This window comes from Mastomys coucha, unplaced genomic scaffold (assembly GCF_008632895.1).
Source record: "Mastomys coucha isolate ucsf_1 unplaced genomic scaffold, UCSF_Mcou_1 pScaffold6, whole genome shotgun sequence".
NCBI lineage: Eukaryota > Metazoa > Chordata > Mammalia > Rodentia > Muridae > Mastomys > Mastomys coucha.
In genome coordinates, this window is record NW_022196912.1 from 121763514 (window position 1) to 121781590 (window position 18077).

The 18077-nt window shown below is 50.8% G+C and overlaps 1 protein-coding gene across 12 annotated transcripts in view; it reads right to left on the bottom strand.

Annotated features, from left to right (window-relative positions):
- Positions 1–18077, bottom strand: part of Bcl11b (BAF chromatin remodeling complex subunit BCL11B) — a 92937-nt gene that overhangs the window by 66183 nt on the left and 8677 nt on the right. For 4 of the 12 annotated variants that reach the window (XM_031357176.1, XM_031357169.1, XM_031357167.1 and 1 more), the window contains exon 2: positions 12465–12830. The exons of 1 other annotated variant lie outside the window; for it this stretch is intronic. In XM_031357176.1, the coding sequence (XP_031213036.1) occupies positions 12465–12830 (366 nt within the window). Of the gene's footprint in view, positions 1–12464; positions 12831–13087; positions 13578–18077 lie in introns of those variants that run through there. 7 more of the 12 variants (XM_031357177.1, XM_031357168.1, XM_031357174.1 and 4 more) reach the window with 5 other exon arrangements.

Genomic DNA, 18077 nt, shown 5'->3' on the forward strand with positions numbered 1-18077 from the left:
GTATCCCATCCACACACACCCCACACACACACACACACCCTAACCCGCAACTCGCTCCCTTACCCTTCCATGGCCAGAACCTAGTATCAGGAGGAGAGAGGACATTTTCTGGGGTGTTCAGGTCAAGAGCAACAACCACACCACTAGGTATTAAGATAAGGAATCACATCACGCTTCCCCAAAATAAGGAGCTGGAGGTGGGGAGCTGCAGAGAAGGGGCTCTGAAGTGAGTGGAGGTGGGGGAGGGGTGTTTCCCGGCGGTATGCCGTAAGCCTCTCCCGAAAGCCCCCAAATGCTTCCTCTTTGCATTAAAAACAACACCCTATACAAGCAGCTGTTGGATTCCTTTCCTCTTTGCAAATTAGTCACCCCGCCCCCAGGGCCCAAACAATAACAGTCTCGCTGGTATGATGTCTATGAAATCAGCCATAGCTTCGCTCCACTGGCTTATGCTCCTATATAGAGGGAGACTGGTTAGTAAAAAAGACACATCCCCATTCTACAGATAGAGGCACCAGCTGAGGTGGCTGGCCCTGGACTGCTGGAGGACAGGCCAGGCTGTGTGTCAAAGGCCCCAGACTCCACCCCAGTGCCTAAGTCCTGAGGTGGCACCTGATGCTCCTCCAAAAGCAGCAAATGCTTATCAAATGCCTAAGCGGGCTGCAGGTGCCATCAAGGGAAGCAGCGTTGGAGGAAATCCTACAAGAACACAGAGATTTCTCTAAGCAGTAAAAGTGAAGGTGCTGGGCAGGGTGTTATTTCAGGCTTCCTTTGCCGCTTCAGCTACCCACCCCGATGGCTGAAGTGCCAGGAGACCCAGCTGACAGAGGGCTCCATTTCTATGCACACCTCCCACACACGGCTCCGGAACAAAGCCAAGCAAAGCCACCTGTGCCCAGAGGACACAACTTAGGGCTCAGAACCACATAGCCAGGCAGCACTCTGTCACTCCAACACTGGCACCGGGGCATGAAAGATCTATACCCCCTTACCCCAAAGGATGGCACCTGGGGGGCGGGGGGCACCCAGCCCTAGAGGAAAACATTCCACTGTGAAGCCTTAACACAAATAGAGGTGGGGGAGAATCATGTACAATTTTTAAAATTACTTTTGAGTTGTCAAAACCAGGAAAGCATAAGTGGCGAGCTGGCTTTCTCCTGGGGGTGGTGACCATTAAACATGAACGGTGAGCCCTCCTCTCGCACACCTAGCCTCGGAAGGCACTGGATGCTCATCTCCCTTGACTGGGAAGAGCTGAGATGCGTGCGCGCGCGCGCGCGCACACACACACACACACACACACACACACATTTCATCTTTCATTCTGTAAAGGAACCCAGGTACATAAATATTAATCAGACACAGAACTAGCCTTTTCCTCCCAGCCCATTCTCAAAGCAGGGTTGTGATCTTTAGCCATATTTACAGATATCCAAAGGCAGTTTCTGTCTTGTTGGGACTGTCATAAATGGACGTCTGAAAAATCCAGGAGCAAGTTCGGGCAGAGAGAAACCCTTCCTGTCCAGGACTGGCGGGTTTCCGTTCCAGGGAACGACTTACTGCTCCTCAAGGCTTTTCAACAAATAAATTGACAAGTACCTTCAGACTCCACCAGAAAAGCCAGTTGCTCGAAGTTTGCATTAGCTAAACCTGTGCATTTTGGTTTTTTTTTTTTTTCCTTTTGAAGATCAACTTTCTCTCATAATGCCAGGAAGGCGTTGTTGACACAAGACCCAGAGAGGGCAGAAGGCACAGCCTACCATCAGGCCCAAACCTTAAGTACACGTGGAGACCATCTTTAAAGCACCCTGCCTACCCACTGTTGTAATGTATCGATTCAGTCTAGCTCAGACCTACTTCTGAACAGAGATAATATAATGGAGAACAGAGAATTGGGCCTAATCCTATGTTGCAAAAGATGTCTCAGGTAAGACAAATCCACGGGCAAGCAACACACGTTTTTTGTTTTTGTTTTTTTTCTTTTTTTGAGTACCAGCTCCGGAGGAATGCTTCACCACTGTTTTTCCAGCTCTTGCAGAGCTTCTACCAGGAGGCCAATTTTTAAGGCACAGGACCGGAATTCTAGCAGGGTGACATTTGCATACAAATTCTCTCTAGGGGTGTGGTAAGAGAAGTGGCAAAGGTTGAGGAGGGGGCTGACTCCATCCCCAATAATTCCAAGCTTTCCGCCCGACCCCAGTGGCGGATTCCATTCCCGCACAATTGAGAAAACTTTTGTCCCCGGGTGTTTCAAAGTCACAGCCCCAAGATTCCCCTGTGAAACAGCAGGTCCTGCTCTTCCACGATGGGACAAGTCTGGCTGCCCTGCAGGAACTCAAGCTTGCAGGAGAGATTTCAGGCCCCTGCCTTCCGGTCTCACCTGGATTCTTAGGCCAAGGTGAGCATAAGATCCCATCTGAGCGACATCCGCAAAGGGGAGGGGGGGTCTCCCTGAGTGGCCCCAAGAGCCAGGACAAGTCACAAGGGCCGTGAGGTCTAGCCCTCGCGGTGGTGGCTTCGTGGAAGAGGCCACTGGCAGCTTCCAACAGCTTCTGAAATACAATCCCCCTGGCCAGGGGTCAGTCGACTTGGAGCAGGCACGGTGGGCGGGGGGTGGGGGGTGACGAGAGGGGGCCAGCGGTGGGGGAGGGGCGGGCCTGCGAACAAAGGGCCGCAAGGCGGGCGGCCTTCCCGCCCTTGACCTTGGGTCCCCGCCTCCATCCCTCTCCTGCAGCCCGGGAAAGGGGCTGGCGTGGAGCCAGCGGCGTGCTTGCTGGACTGCGGCTGGACCTGGGGCCGTCGAAGTGCCCGGGTGGAGGTGGGGGTGGAGGAAGGGGCACATAAAAGAAGGAGGGGGGAAAAAAGGAGTCTGGGACTTCGGAGCGCTCTGCGGAAACCCGCACTGCAACTCCAGCAGGAGCAGGTCCGAGCGGCTACGACTCGATGCCCCCACCCCCAAGCCCAAAGCAAAAGTTGCAAGAATGGAAACTGGAAGGACGGACCCTCCCCCCCCCAACCCCCAGGAGTGGCCTTTCGGTTCGCCCAGCCCCCACCCCTTCCTCCGACCCCGGCCGAAGCGCACAGGGAAGAAAGGAGCGCGCCTGCCCCGCGAGGCCAGACGGCTGCAGGGTCAGCTGCGCTGCACCCGCCTCGCGCGGGCAGCTGCTCCATTAAGCCCGGGAATTATGCATGGCCCCAACCCCGCTCGCCTCCCGCCCAGGGCGCAATCAACGTGCACGGCGGGGAGGGCGGGCAGGAATGGCCGGAGGAGAGACCTGGAGAGCCCCCAGGCCCGAAAACAAGCTGAGCGGCGGAGGTCCCCAGCAGACCCGGCCGGGCCGGGCTGTAGTCACCAAGGTGTAGGGTTGCACATCGCGCCTTCTGCCGAGCCTGAGCACAGGGCGGCCGGCTCCAAGGGAGGCCATTGTGTTCTTCTGCCGAGTAAACTGGGTGGTGTCAGTGGACCCAAATTTCTGAGTGCCCTCCAAGAAGGCAGAGTCTGAAGGTGCACACCACGTGGACCAGGACGAGGAGCACAGTCCCAGTCCCTTCTCCGAGTCTACCGGAGGACCAGAGGGCGGGTTGGGGGAGGGGCTGCTGGCGGCCGGAGGCGGGAAAGGAGATGAGTCTTGCAAGTTGCTCGTTCTGGACGCAAGGGAAATTGCATTAGTGCTGCCTTGTGGCAAGAGCCTGAGGAAGTTCAAAGTCCGAATGGGGAAGATTTTGATGTCCATCCCCACTCGAGAGTGTCCCCCCCACCCTCGCCCACAGGCCTCAAAACACCCTGAAACTTTAGGGACCACTACCGAGGGCCACTTAACAGACACTGCTGATACAGACCCCGACCTCCTTTGCGGCTCTACAGATCCTGTTTACGGAAAATCACTTTCTTTCTCATTTTCCCCAAAGCAAAGGCCAGGTCAGGAAAATTACATGCCTTTTTCCCCCTTCCCAGAGAATAAAGTCGCCTGGTTTGCAGGGAAAGTTTTACAAGCCAATGATGCAGGGAAGACCGCACTGTTTGGGTCCCTTAATTGGCTAGCTTTGAACTCGGGTGGGGGTGGGGCAGACCCAGCTCCGACTCCAAGAAAGAACTTAGCTCTGGTCTAGGACCCCCGCGACGGTTTTCCAGCCATTTGCTGGAGATGGGAAAGGGTTAAGGGAGGACACTCATTTCTTTTTAAGGGAGAAGAATCCAGACCCTGGCTAGCACCCTAAACCCAGGACCGGACCTGGCCTCTAATAACCTCAAGGGCCATCCCTAACCGGACCCCTACGCTCTCCAGAAATCTGGTCTGTCTTGGAAAAGCTGAAAGGAAGCCACTCAGACAGTGCGAGGGAAACCAGGTTTATTCTTCCTGGATGCTAACTAGGACTAATTTGTGTCATTGCTGGGGTGTAGTTCAGGTACTGGGGCTGCATCCATTTTACATGGCTCTGCATTTAAGGCCTGGTCCCTATACCCACAGCTGCCCTGTCCTTGTAAGGTCACACAGATGACAGCTATATTGACAAATCCCTTGGTGTGGCTGGTTTGGACTGGGGCGGTTGCCCGGGCCTGGGAGGCACATCTAAACAGCTTACCACGGGTCTACTCCAGGGGTGTAGGATCCAGGTCCAGGTATTCTGTGTGGGAAGCATCGGGTGCCACCCCCACATCTGAGGCTTACCAGGAAGTCCAATCTTTTCTCGAATCCCCTCCCCAGCACTGCTGATCCTCTCCATCCCCCACCCCCACCTAACACCCCTCCTCACATTTTAGCTTAGAAGACCAAAGAGGGAATGGGTCTAATCAAGGTCACATGACAAGAATACTCCTTCCAGTTCTCAGATCCCTGCCCATCAGGCTGACCCTCCTCTCCCTGGACCCAGAAGCCACCCAGTGGTTATGATCCTAGTGTAGGGGCAGCACAGCCGGCAATGGACACATAGCCACAGATGTGTACAAAACAGGTGGAGCCACTGTCCTCCAGGATCCACTTCCTCTCAGAACAGCCTCCAGTAGACAGCACACATTGCCCAGCTAGGAGCAAAAAAAGCCTGTAGTTAACTTCGTTAAAAGCCACGGGCTCCTGCAGGAGGAGATGGCCCAGTGAAAACTCCTTCCAGGGCAGGGAGCAGAAGCCAGGTTTCAGTGAACCACCCAGAGACTTAGGCCCTACCCTGGCTGTGTTGCCTCTCCTACAAAAACGAAAGTAGTAGCTGATTTGCAGCATTCAGAGGACAGAGAGAACAGATAGAGATAACGTCTAGAACCAAGACTCCAGGAGGACCGCATCTGTGCTTGTTTTCCCATCTGTAAAGTGGGCTTCAAGTTAACTCCTACGGGACGTGTTTATAAGGCTAAATGGAGGTTTCATCTTTACAAAGCCCTTGAAAATAGTGGTGCTCAGCACACACTAAATAGGCATGCATTAAATTAAAACTCCAACGACGGAAACCTCAGCCTCCCATGAAAAGATGGCCCTGGGGGACAGGCGGTCTTGTTTGCACGGTCATGGGCACACATACCACCACCCCCAAGCTTTGGTTAAAACCGACAACAGCGGCATGAATGAACTCTATCACGTGCTACATAAATAAATAAATAAATAAATACTCTAGTCAACTGCTAACTACTGCCAAACAAACAAACAAAAAACAATAACAGAGTGAATGTGGTTAAATTCTCCCCCAGAGCCAAGTTTATCAAGTTTCTCTTTCTCTCTTCCCTCTCCTCTTTTTTTTTCTTTTTCTTTTTCCCTGAGACAGGGTTTCTCTGTGTAGCCCTGGCTGTCCTGGAACTCACTCTGTAGACCAGGCTGGCAGAGAACTCAGAAATAATCCCCCTGCCTCTGCCTCCCAAGTGCTGGGATTAAAGGCGTGTGCTATCACTGCCCAGCTCTTCCCTCTCCTCTTTTCTCAAGCTGCTTCTCTAAGAATGGGCAATGCTCTATCTAGCAAATAAAGATACACACCTAAAAGGGGGTGGGGGACACCCTTCTAACAGACCAATGCTCGTAAAGTCCAGTAAAATGGTGGACTGCTGCTCAGAACTGAGGCCTCGCCACTGCTCTGGATCTTAACTGTTCATGAGCTGTCACAGGTGACATGGGACCCTCTCTGGAAAACGAGTGGTCCTAAGCCTCAGAACTGGGCAGTGACGGCTGACAAAGGGCCATCTGTCCTGTCTCAGGATCATGAGAGCTAAGTTCAAACAAGCCACCAAGTCTGTGGTGGCACTGCCAGCTCTCCCAGCCTCACCTCTAAGTGCAGCCTTCCTCTGAATGGCCCTGTAACAACAGCTACTGGTCTAGGGGCTGGGTGACAGACAAACAGTAAACCGCCCATCCTGGAAGGCAGCAAAGGCCATCCAGTTGTACAGGGGGGTGGGGGGGAGAGGGGGGCTGAGACTCCCAGATGTGCATAGCTAGACTTGCTCAAACCCTCAGATCCACAAAATAAAACAAATGATTTGTATTTGTAGGGGTTGCAAATAACTGCAACAGGAAGTATAAAATAAAACACTTTCATGAATGAAACCAAAAAAAAAAAACTTCCAACCCAGTCCCATGGAAATTCACACCTCACAGCTCACTCAGCTGCCACCTGCCTCTCCCCAGAGCCTTCACAGGCAAGGGTCAAGTTGGGGGTGGGGGAGTGCCTGAGGACTTAGGCTATATCCAAACTTCAGCATGGGATGCAAATACCATCCCAGATGGAGGACAGAGGTACTGCCTGTGGCCTCCCAAATCTGCCAACCACAGGACAGACTTCCCTCTCCCTAAAGACATCTACCCAAGGGAGCTAGGCCAGCCAGGTCTGACTCCCCTTCTCTGTGTGACAGCAAAGAGTCCTCCTTCAACGTCTCTGAGAACCTTCAAAACCCATCTAGCACAAAGAGGAGAAGAGCCAGGCATGGCCTCTGTCTGGACCACCCAGCAGACATCCCATCCTGAGCCCTGAGGTCAGGCCAGCAGCACAGCCCCCAACCCCCAATCTTCAGCCAGGGTTCTGTCCCTCAGACGGTAGAGTGTGGCTGTCCCTCACTGCAGAGACAGGGCTAGTAATTAGTTGTTGGCGATTTAACAGTGAAAAAGAGATAATCCATACCACAATATACATGGATTTAACTCATCTTAATTTGGAGGGAAAATAACAACTCCAAATGGATCAAATGCAAGTGTTTTGAGGCGTCCTGCAAGTGGGGTTATCTCCAGCTTCCAGCACAAGCCACTTATTTTCTTTCTCGCACATCCAAAGTAATGTCTCCATTTTTTTTTCACGATGAGTTTTCTATATAGCCTGTGGAGGATCTTCTCAGAGCAGCATGTAAACCGTGGGCCTCACCAGGACCCCAAGCCCTGTTTATACAAGGGTTCTAAAGAAGACACAGCGGGGAGTAAGCACACAAACCATAGAGATAGCGACCTGTCGCCTCCGAACTGTCACTACTGCCCTAACTCTTATATTGCAGAAAACTGACATGTGAAGTTAGGGGAGTGGTAGGTCTCAAACCCAGGACAACTGGCTGAGATATGCATGTTAACTTATCAAAGTAGACTCTGGCTGCCAGGTTCTCCCAGCATCCTTCAGTCCCTACCTGTTATAGGGTCCTCCTGGCTGGCAACCCTTACCCCAAACTTCTCTGACCCCAGGGACTGGACTGGGCCATCTCTTCCCCTGGCTTCCCTGGTCCCTAGAGAACTCAGCCATTTTGGTTATGCCAGTCTCTTGGCCCAGGCTGCCCCTCTTGGTGGCTGGCTCCTCTCTTGCTTCCTCTCTCTCCTCATGGCCTGACTTGGTCTAGTCATGTTCTCTCTGGGCTGTCTCTATCTCTGCCTGTTTTCTCTCTTATATCTACAATAAAAAATCTCAGTCCCTTGGGATCAGCCATGTCCTCTTTTTATTCCATTTTTTCATTGAGGGGGAAGGAAAAGACAGCTGAGAGAGCAGACTCCTCCCCGCTGGGCCTTCTTTGGGGTGTGGACAAGGTGATAACAAGAAAAAGCCAATTTCCTTTGGAGGCCATCTAAGGAAATTCGGAGGAAAATGTAGAATCCACAGAGAGGGCTGGACTCAGCTCCAAGACTGAGAGAGTAGCATCCCTGTCGCATGCTGCTAAGCCCAGCACATGCTCTCCTCGGCCCCGTGGTCTGTCTGTGACTTGACCTGTGCTGTGCGGTATATCCTAGGGTTCATCTTATTCAGTCCTCTGCAGGATGTTAAGGAGTGGATGCAGGAGGAAACTGAGGCTGGGAAAGGAGTCACTCACCTTCAGACCAGTTGGAGAAAAGGTCCCTGGATTCAGCCCAGTGGACACGACAGTCCCCGTTCCTCCCTTCCCAAGGTGAGATGCTGCATGAACGTCACAACATGGCACTAGATAGAGGGGTGGGCATGAACCCTCACTTGTCTCACCCCGCCATTGTTTCTGGTGTGTTAGTCTCAGAACCCAATGGATGCTTCCACAACTCTCTCAGGGAGCCATTCCTTTAAAAACCAAAAAGTGTGAGGGGCTGGGGAGCAGATTGCCAGGGTGAAAGATCTCAGGCAGGAGAAGGGGGCAACATATGTGCACTGCACATGTGTGTCATACCTGTGCCCTCCCCTGCACCAGGTACCCACACACAGGCCACAATCATCTTTAGCTGCATGCACAGATGGCCAGAGAGTGCAGTAGCTTTACATCCTGTCTTTCCCACACAGCTTCAAGACCCCAGACAAGTGAGCCCCTTCCTCTCTGTCACTCCCATAGACAATCCCTCAGCAAATGCTGTGTTTCCTCATCCCTGACCCAGGTCACCTTAGGTGTGAAGACCTACTGCCTGAGCAGAGCTCTTAACGGAGGCAGGAAGAGGCCACAGGAAGGAGTCACTAGTGACACACAGCGCCTCCATGGGCAGTGTCACCATAGGCATCCCTTACACCCTTGGGTCAGATCTCCAGCCACAGGCTTTATTTCCAATGGCCCCATCCCTAGGAAGGTCTTGAAACCAACTGCCAGGGGCCTCCTCGTCCATAGCAGGTGAGCAGCAAGAAGGTGCCAAGCCAACAACCAACACTAAGGATAGAGCTGGCATCTCCTCACACATTCCCTGAGGGACACCCTCCCAAGGGGAACAGCATAAGTGGTCAGTGAACGAACGAACGAATGAATGAATGAATGAATGTCCTCTAGGAGCCGAGCTTATAAAATCTTTTCTGTACCTTCCTAATCCTGTCACAGTGCTTCTCAGCTTGTGGGTCGCAACCCCCTTGGGGTCAAGCAATCTTTTCATAAGGATTGCCTAAGATATTTATAGAGACGTACATATTCACAAATAATTACAGCTATGAAGCAGCAACAAAAATAATGTTATGGTTGGAGGTCACCACAACATGAGGGACTCTATTAAAGGGCCGCAGTCTTAGGAAAGCTGAGAACCACTGCTCTATCACTTAAAACAACAACGAGTCCACAGACTACAGCTATCTCCAGAAAGGCCTTGCCAAGGGAAGGGTAGGGACATAGCCTATCACACTTTGGTTGGATGCCTGGTCAAATGCCACCTCAGCCCTCACCTAGAGACACAGCTAAGGACAGGGGACTCTCACCTACAGAACATCTCTACCTATCTCTGGGGCCCTGCTTCTAAAAGTGTCTGGTTGAGAGGAAAGGCTGCCCCATCAAAGCAAAGGTTGCAGGCTTCAGGCCTCAGAACACTCCAGTCTCACAACCACACCACCAAAGACTCAGCCACAATGGCCAGCTAGGAGCAGAGTCCCAAGAATCAGCAGCCACCTGCTCACCAGCGACTGGCAGGGACCATCCAGGCCAGTGGAGTCAGCAGCAGGACACAGAGCAGCTGGGAAGGGACCCTGAAGCCACAGCTGGGAGGCAGGAGCAGGGGGCCCATGGAGGCCAGTGTGCCGGGGGCCTGGACGGCAGCTGTAAGGATTTCCGGGAGCCTGAGTGGAGAAGGGTCTGTGATTTCTAGCTCCCCTCTTAAAATATAAAGACTCAATTATCTTTGAGCAGCTTGCTTTACACATGAATTGACACATTTATTTTACAATAAATAACTGAAAGTTATCTGTGTTCCTTTACTGTTAATCTACAGAGAAATAATAAACAGGCCTTGTCTACCAAGCTGCAAGGACTGCGGGGTCCTCAGAATTCAATTAAGCTAAAATAATTAATGCTCTCACCATATTAAATTACTTTATACATCTGAGCCACTGATGTTTTATTCTTTAATCTTTTCTTTCTATTAAATGAAAAAGAAAGAAAGAAAGAGAGAAAGAAAGAAAGAAAGAAAGAAAGAAAGAAAGAAAGAAAGGAAGAGAAAGAGAGAGAGAGAATAAGAAAAGTTGGTGCCCAAGTATGGAAGGACCAGGAGACCCCGGGGTGGAAAGGAAGGGTGCGTGGGTCGTAAGAAGAGGAATGGCCAGTTGTAGCTGACACGCACAGAGAGTGCTTTGTACCTTTGATTAGAATAACATTTTAATGCTTTGAACAAACATATCTCTTTAGAATTCCAAAGGCTTATTTTACATATTTTCTTCTAGAATGAAGAAATCCACTTCTCCCTCACTCCTCTTGCCCCGCCACTGAACAGACAGACCAAGGATATCTTCCGTCACGCATACAATAAAAATACTGTGGGCCATTAACAGTAGGAGAGGAGGAAACGGGGTGGGGTGGGGGCAGAGGGAACTGAAGGATAAGGACGAAGCTGTGGGGAGATTAAGCGCCTTTTGAAAAATCACATTTAGTTGCTTTCTTAAGCAAACTTCCCCACAGTGATCCACAGGCTCTCATTGGGAAAAACCTTCAACATAAAATGAGGATTTTGAGGCTGGGTCAGCAGATGAAAGTCAAGGAGGGAGCAGCTACCCCTCAAAGGCCGCTGTGCACGGCAGACACCAGGCAGGCATCCCCACACTTTTGAAATCCATCCCAAGTGGTACGCCTGGCAACACAGACAAAGGACGAGACACCCCTTTTTGCCTTAATGGTGGAGGTGGTGTGCAGGCCAGGTCTGGTTATGCTGCCATTATTTTCATGCCTGATTCACACTAGGCTACCCACCAGAAAGCCAAGCCAAGGCCAAGCTGGCCCACAGATTCTCACCACTGCCAAACCTGTGCCTGTGGGGGTTTTCAGACTGTCCAGTTTCTCCCAGTGTGCAGGTGGATAAACTGGAGCCCAAATGTGGCGTGTGACAGAGCCGAACTTGCAGTGACTCTGAGTGCCTCTAGGTGATGTGAGGTCCTGGCCCATGCTTTATATCACCTCCCAGGAGGATGCAATGCCCCTCTCAGCTAACCCCGTGTCCTAAGAGCTTCCTGACCCAAACACCACAGGGACTGGCTTCCCATTTCTCAGTCTGACTGCTTACTTGAGTGCTGTAGAGCCAGAGGGACACCCTCATGAGAGAAGTTCTCCTGCCAAAGCTCTTGCGGAGCCCCCTTCTCCATCATCACATAAGACCTGATAGGATTATTTATTCCCCGTTAACAAAAGATGAAAATAAGACTCTAATTCTCAAGCTATCCAGCCCAAAGTCAAAAGGCAAGGTGAACTCTGAAGCTTGCCTTGCTGTCTCATTGGGGGAAACACAGCAGAATGGGGCTCTCACATTCCCTAGAAGCAAAACCTTTGGTTTGCACACTGCACAAAAGCTCCCTGGGAGACTCTAGCATGCCATGGTATAGCCAGGAAGGACGTACGTACAGCAAAGTCACCAAGTGGGAACATCCCACTGAAGGCTACTGATGGGACTTGGGGCAGAGGCTCCACACCTGTTCTTCGGGAAGACAAGAACAGCTGTCCAGGTAGAACCAAATAGTGTGCCAAAAAACAATGTCCATTGCTCCCCTGAGGGATTAGAAATCAGACAGACTCCCAAAACCTGAGGGTCAGGCAAAATGGGAAGCAGGCTCATGATAAGAGGGCCTACCCCCTTTGTTCACAACAGGGGAAACTGAGTCCAAAGAGAGGAGGGTAGACAAGTGCCATACATAAGGGCCTAGCAGGTCCTGCCACCCTCGGGATCATCTGAATTCTTCAGCAATCGACACCAAGGGCAATCTTCTGATCTTAGAACTCCATCTTAGAGATATATCCAGGTTGGAAATAACAGAGTCCAAACCAAGCCCGGCTCCAAAGCCAGGGACTGAGCCAAGATCACCAACAAGAGAGGTCCAAGCCAACCTCCAAAATTCCATCATGCACTCCAGGCCACTTCTGGATTAAGTACAAGATAGAGTTTCCTCACCAAAAGCGAAGTAGCCAACCACACCACAGTCAGGCCTCCCTCAGCTGTCTTCCCCTGAGAGCCACCTGGAAGGTGGGCCCTCAGAAAAGGGAAGCCCCGGGAGGTGACCCAGAGGCCATCTTGAAAAGCCCTGGACCTCCCAGGAATCAGTGCTTAAATGTCAAGGAGTGGGACCGGCTGGAGAGGCAGCTTCAGCAGCCACCAGCTAAGCAAAGGTCATACCTGCAATGTTCTCCTGCTTGGGACAGATGCCTTTCGTGGGTGACAGTAGGTGGTCATCTTCATCAGGAGTGACCTGGATCCCGATCTCCACTGGCTCAGACACTCTCCTGAGCTCAGAGCGAGAGGAGGGCGGAGGACTGCCCTTGTCCAGGACTTTGTCGTAGCAGGGGCCCAGGCCCCCACACTGTTTCTTCTTGTGCTCTATAAAAACTAGGATGTCCCCCAGCGGGAAGTTCATCTGACACTGGCCACAGGTGAGTAGGTCAGGGTCGGGGCCGCCCACCATCAGCCCCAGGCTGCTAGGCTCCTCTATCTCCAGACCCTCGTCTTCCTCGAGGATGGCAGCCTCCACATGGTCAGCCTCTGCTGGAGACAGAAAGGAGACAGGGAAGGGGCAGAGAAGACAAAGATGGGCTTAGGTGATTACAGACTGGTTCCTTCCACCCTTTCCCACTGAGAAACAAGCCCTCTACTGCCAGCCTCTGTGGCTCCCCACATCCCCCCCAAGACTGGAGTTCACCATCATAGCCCCGAGGTCAGCACAACTTGGTTTTTGGCTCCCTACAACATGCCCTGCACGCGTGTGCGCATGCGTGCCGCACTCACACCCGGGCTGCCCGCACCATCAGCAGGAGACAACTCTCTCTCACTTCTGGGTATCTGAGTATCACTCAGGAAGCTTCTTGCTCTGGATCAATGATTTGGGAAGTCAAACATCAGCATTCTTTAAGATGCCCCACGTTGTTCCAACGGGCAGCCTGGCTGAGAAGCGGGAAGGTAACGCTGTGACCCAAGCCCTGGCTCCAGCTGGAGCCGAGCCTTCTCCCCAACCGCTTTCATTCACGTTCAGGCCCTCCCCATTCATGAGCTTCCTACTCACATTCTTCTACCTGAGTCCTGGCCCGGCACCAAACTTGAAAACAGAAACCCAGACAGGCGTTGGAAAGCCAGTCCTGCCCAGAGAAAGCAGCACAGGTGCTGGGGACATGGAAGGGAAAAAAAGCAAACGGAAGAGGCGGCCGGCTTCCCCAGCACCCTGCGCTCCTGCTCAGACCTCCAGACCCTCGTAAAAATTCTCATTGCTCGCCAGCTCCCCACCATCCTCTCTATCGGTCGGTTTTCTTTTCATTCCGAGAAAGAAAACGGCCTCTTCAGACTGCAAAAATCATTTCTTGGCAGCTCTCAAACCACACTTTCAATGAGCTGGATGTTTTTAAATTTCTTCAGCAGTCACTACACTTCCCCTTGTTGTTTATGTTATTTTTCTGGAAGGGGCACAGGACCTAAATATTTTGAAGCTAATAAATGCTTCAAAAATCAGCCACTCCCTCAAGGGATCCTTGGAAGGCTCAGCAGCAAAGTGCCATAATAAATCAAAGGAGGTGGGCAAGGGAGTTCTGTGTTCCCCTCAGGGCCTGGGCGACTCTGGCTGGGATTCTTGTGTGTCAGCCTGGAAGACAAGTGGCCAGATCTTCATTGGAGCTGGGGACAGCCACAGGTCTGCCACTGAGGAGGGGGATAAATTCTAAGCTGTCCAGCAATTAGGAACGGGTAGTGATTGGCACAGGGGAACTGGAGGGGGTGAAAATGAGGAAGAGACATTCCATGGCAGTGAGGTTATTAATGAGCCAGAGCCAACGTAGAAAACTGAAGGAAAATTGTCTGTGGCATCCCCAATGCTACATGTCAATCGCTGCTCCGCGTTTCCTCAATATAAGCGTGATTACGGCCTAGTCCATGTGCAAAACTGAGTGTAGAACCTGAGGCAGGTGATATAGAATGGGCAGCTGGAGCCATGCAGGGAGAAGGGCAGGTATCACCAATGGGAGTAAGAACCTGAGTCTCTGCCCGTGGTTACGGGGAGGCAGGCAGGGCCCTCTGTGAATTAAACGTAGAAGACACGCACCGGAAAACATGGCAGTTCAGAAACACCCGGCGTGCGTGTACATCCTAAATCTGTTGTCTGTAGATCATTAATAACAACCAAGGGGAAAGAGGAAAAAGAGAAAAAAAGACAGGTAACGGTGCCGTCCTCACCATGCCGCCCAGAAACCATTAATTACACTTGAAAAAGAAATCGGAGTTTACTTAAAAAGGAGCTCGAAGACAATGCTACGTAATTAATTTACCGATTTATCTTATGAAAAGCTGCCCTGCCGTGGTTAAAATGTAATCACAACCTTCAAGCTGAAGGTTCGAGGGAGAGACTGGATTCCCCGTAAACCGCTTGTCAGGACGTAAAAGGTAATTATTCGGTGCCTCCTCTCCCTTTAATAATCTACCATTGAGCAATACTGTTTATATTGAAAAGCTTGCACCTTTAATTACCAATTACATATACATAATTTCAGAGCCAAAGGAGAGGACTGTACAAACAGTCCTCTAGAAATATAAGGATGCATTGTGCCCAGCACACAGAAAAGGAACACTAATCAATAGGAAGAGGGCGTCAAAATATTGTTTGGTCAGAAAAAAAAGGAGGGGACAAAGGAAATAAACTGGAAAGCAAAACAAAATGGGGGGGACCAAAATGAAATTAAAATTGAGAATTCAAACTAAGCAGGGAGAGGTGCTATCCTTGGGAGGGCTCCGATGCCCTCCCCAAGTAGGCCTGGCAAGGCATCTATTCCTTACAGCCTTTGAGAAAAATCAGTAAACCTCATCTCCAGCCCAATGTTGTTCTCCACAGCAAAGGGCTCCTCTTTGCCTTTTTGTTTTCAAAGATTTATTTATTGTTATGTGTAAGTACACTGTAGCTGTCTTCAGACACACCAGAAGAGGCCGTCAGATCTCATTACGGATGGTTGTGAGCCACCATGTGGTTGCTGGGATTTGAACTCAGGACCTTCGGAAGAGCAGTCAGTGCTCTTTCCCACTGAGCCATCTCACCAGCCCCCCTCTTCGCCTTTTAATTGAGTCTACCTTCAATATTATTATTATCATTGTTATTATTATTATTTTCAATATTATTATTTATCATTATTATTAGCTTTTTCAGTCACACCCACCCACCTGGACAGTTCTCATAGTATGAATCCCATCCTCCTCCCTGTGAGGAGGTTTCAGGCCACAAAATTTCAAATCGATGTTATAACTCCAAAGAAACACAGACCAGTATAAACATTAGCAAAGGTCATATATGACTCTTCACATCTCCACTCCTCCTCTGACCAAGACTCCAAACCAGCATTCTTTCCTTTGTAATATCTGGTTATGTGTCTGTCTATCTGTCTCTCTTCTCTCTGTCGGTCTGTCTTTTCACTACCCTCATGCAGTAAGCCCTGTGAGCCCCAGTAATTGGGTGTGAAGGTCTCCAATAGTGTTTATTACACCGCAGTTCTGAGTTCCCCTTTACAGGCAAGCCAACCTGGATTGCCCAAAGCCCTCCAGGCAGGCAGGCAGGCAGACAGACAGACAGGCTGTGCCAGCACAGGCTTAGCTCAGAACTTAGATCTGGGCTTCCACTATTAAAGGAGTTAGGAGGAAAATAAACCAGGAGAAATGCAATAACTACCTCCCCTCCACTTCCAATGTTGAAAGCAAAACACCTGCCTGTGATACCAGGCTGGCCCTGTCAACACAAGGAGTGGGGTTTCCTCTCCCCACACCCAGGCTACATGTGGGTCTCTGAACTCTGGCCCATTGCTAATGATTCCTGAAGAAGGTGGCAAGGTCGACACCCACCCCCATCACTCAGGCAGCAGAGTCCCACTGAACCCCAACTTCAGTGTTAGAGTGGATGGCCCAGGCAGCTGACTGGGCTGTGCTCTCAGAGACACACCAAAGGCTGTGGTTTCATTTCCGCTAGCAGGCGGATATGGGCTAGGCATGTAGAGTGTGTGTCTGTGTGTCTGTGTGTGTGTGTCCCTTCTAAGAAATGTATCAATAACAGAAGAAAGAAAAGGGAACAGAGCTTGTTGGCCAAGACCTGAGAGCAAGGAGCCTGGCCCTCTGGGAACACTGCCCTGAACTGAAGATATATATCTGGCCCAAACACTTGGATCTCCCAGCTCCGAATCGCCTCGGAGGACCCAGCCTCTGCTTACACAGGCAGAGGGTCCCAAATGCACAGAGAGATGAGACAGACGAAAGCAGCCATTCCAACCTCAAACTCTAGAAGCCAGCCCCTCCCTCAGGTTCCCTCATCCTGTAAACTCAGCCTTAAGAAGTAAGGCGGAAAAGCGCTCCCCTGAAAAGATATGTGCTTCCCTGAAAAGCTCCAAGCGTTAGGCAGCCTGCAAACCATTACTATCCTCAATACACTGCGAGCCGAATAAGAACAGCAGTTGCTAAAATGTTTGACTCATTAAGAGGAAAATGAATGGACGGATGCAGCCGGCAACTTGCTCAAATGTAAGATATCACAGGATTGGAGAGGGTTTTCAAATATTAAATTTAAGGCACATGAGCAAATATATATATATATATATATATATATATATATATATACACACACACACACACACACACACACACACACACACACAGAGGGGGGAGTTAGATTTTCTTTTACAACAAAACCACATTTTATTTACAAGGCTGGGCCTCCTCCCAGCTGGTAAACGCATTTGGAGGCAATGAAATCAGGCTTCACAAATAATAATAGGCATCACTGTTAAGTGGAAGGGGAAGCCTTGATCCTAAGGCAAACTTCCCCAGTCTCGGCTCCACTTGGAAGGAATTTGGGACAGAAGACAGAAATGGAGAGGAGCTGTTCACACTGGATCAGCCAAGCAGCCGCCAAACCTCTCTCAGAAGGCCTTACCTAGCCTGGAAGTCCCTATGAGCATGCAGATCCTAGGGCCCTGCCTGCCCTGGTCCATCAACAACTATCTTGCACCTGCCCCTCAGGGAATTCCAGCCAAAAGCTCTGCTGTCCTCAGGCCATGGGGTGTATGCACTGCTACATACATATACAAACACACACACACAGTCCTGCCTGCCCATTGCCACAGGCACACACCACACACACATACACAGACACACATTGCTGCATGACACACACATACACTCCTACACTCACATTGCTGCAGACACACACACACACCTACACTCACATTGCAGACACACAAACAGAGACACACTGCACACACACACACACACACACACTCCTGCATGCACATTGCTGCAGACACAGTACATGGACTCCTGTCCCCTTCTGCTTCTGATCAATTCCAAATCTCTATCCTTAATGGCTAACCCACACACAGTAAGTACTGTTTCAATAAGGTAGGTGGAGACAGTAAGGAAGGATTGGGAGTGGGGGACAGGTTGTTAAAACCGTGTGCCGCCAGCGTCACAGCCCCCATCACGATGCATGTGCACGTTTATAAGAAATGTTCAGTATCCACCGTTCTCTGCTTCCTCTGACTAGAGACTTTATGCCGGCTACCCAGGAAGCTAGAGCTTTGGCCAGCTAGCCCCTCCTCACCAACATTCTGCAAAGAGAGCCTCTCATTCTATTCCTGTGGACACTCAGGAGGGGCCAAGACACCAAGAGACACAGCAACAGTAACACCACCTACACAGCACCCGGCAGAGCACAACACTTTCTGAGCTCCCATCAATTTTTAATTTATTAGATCCAAGGGAAAATAACTGCCATGGGGGGGG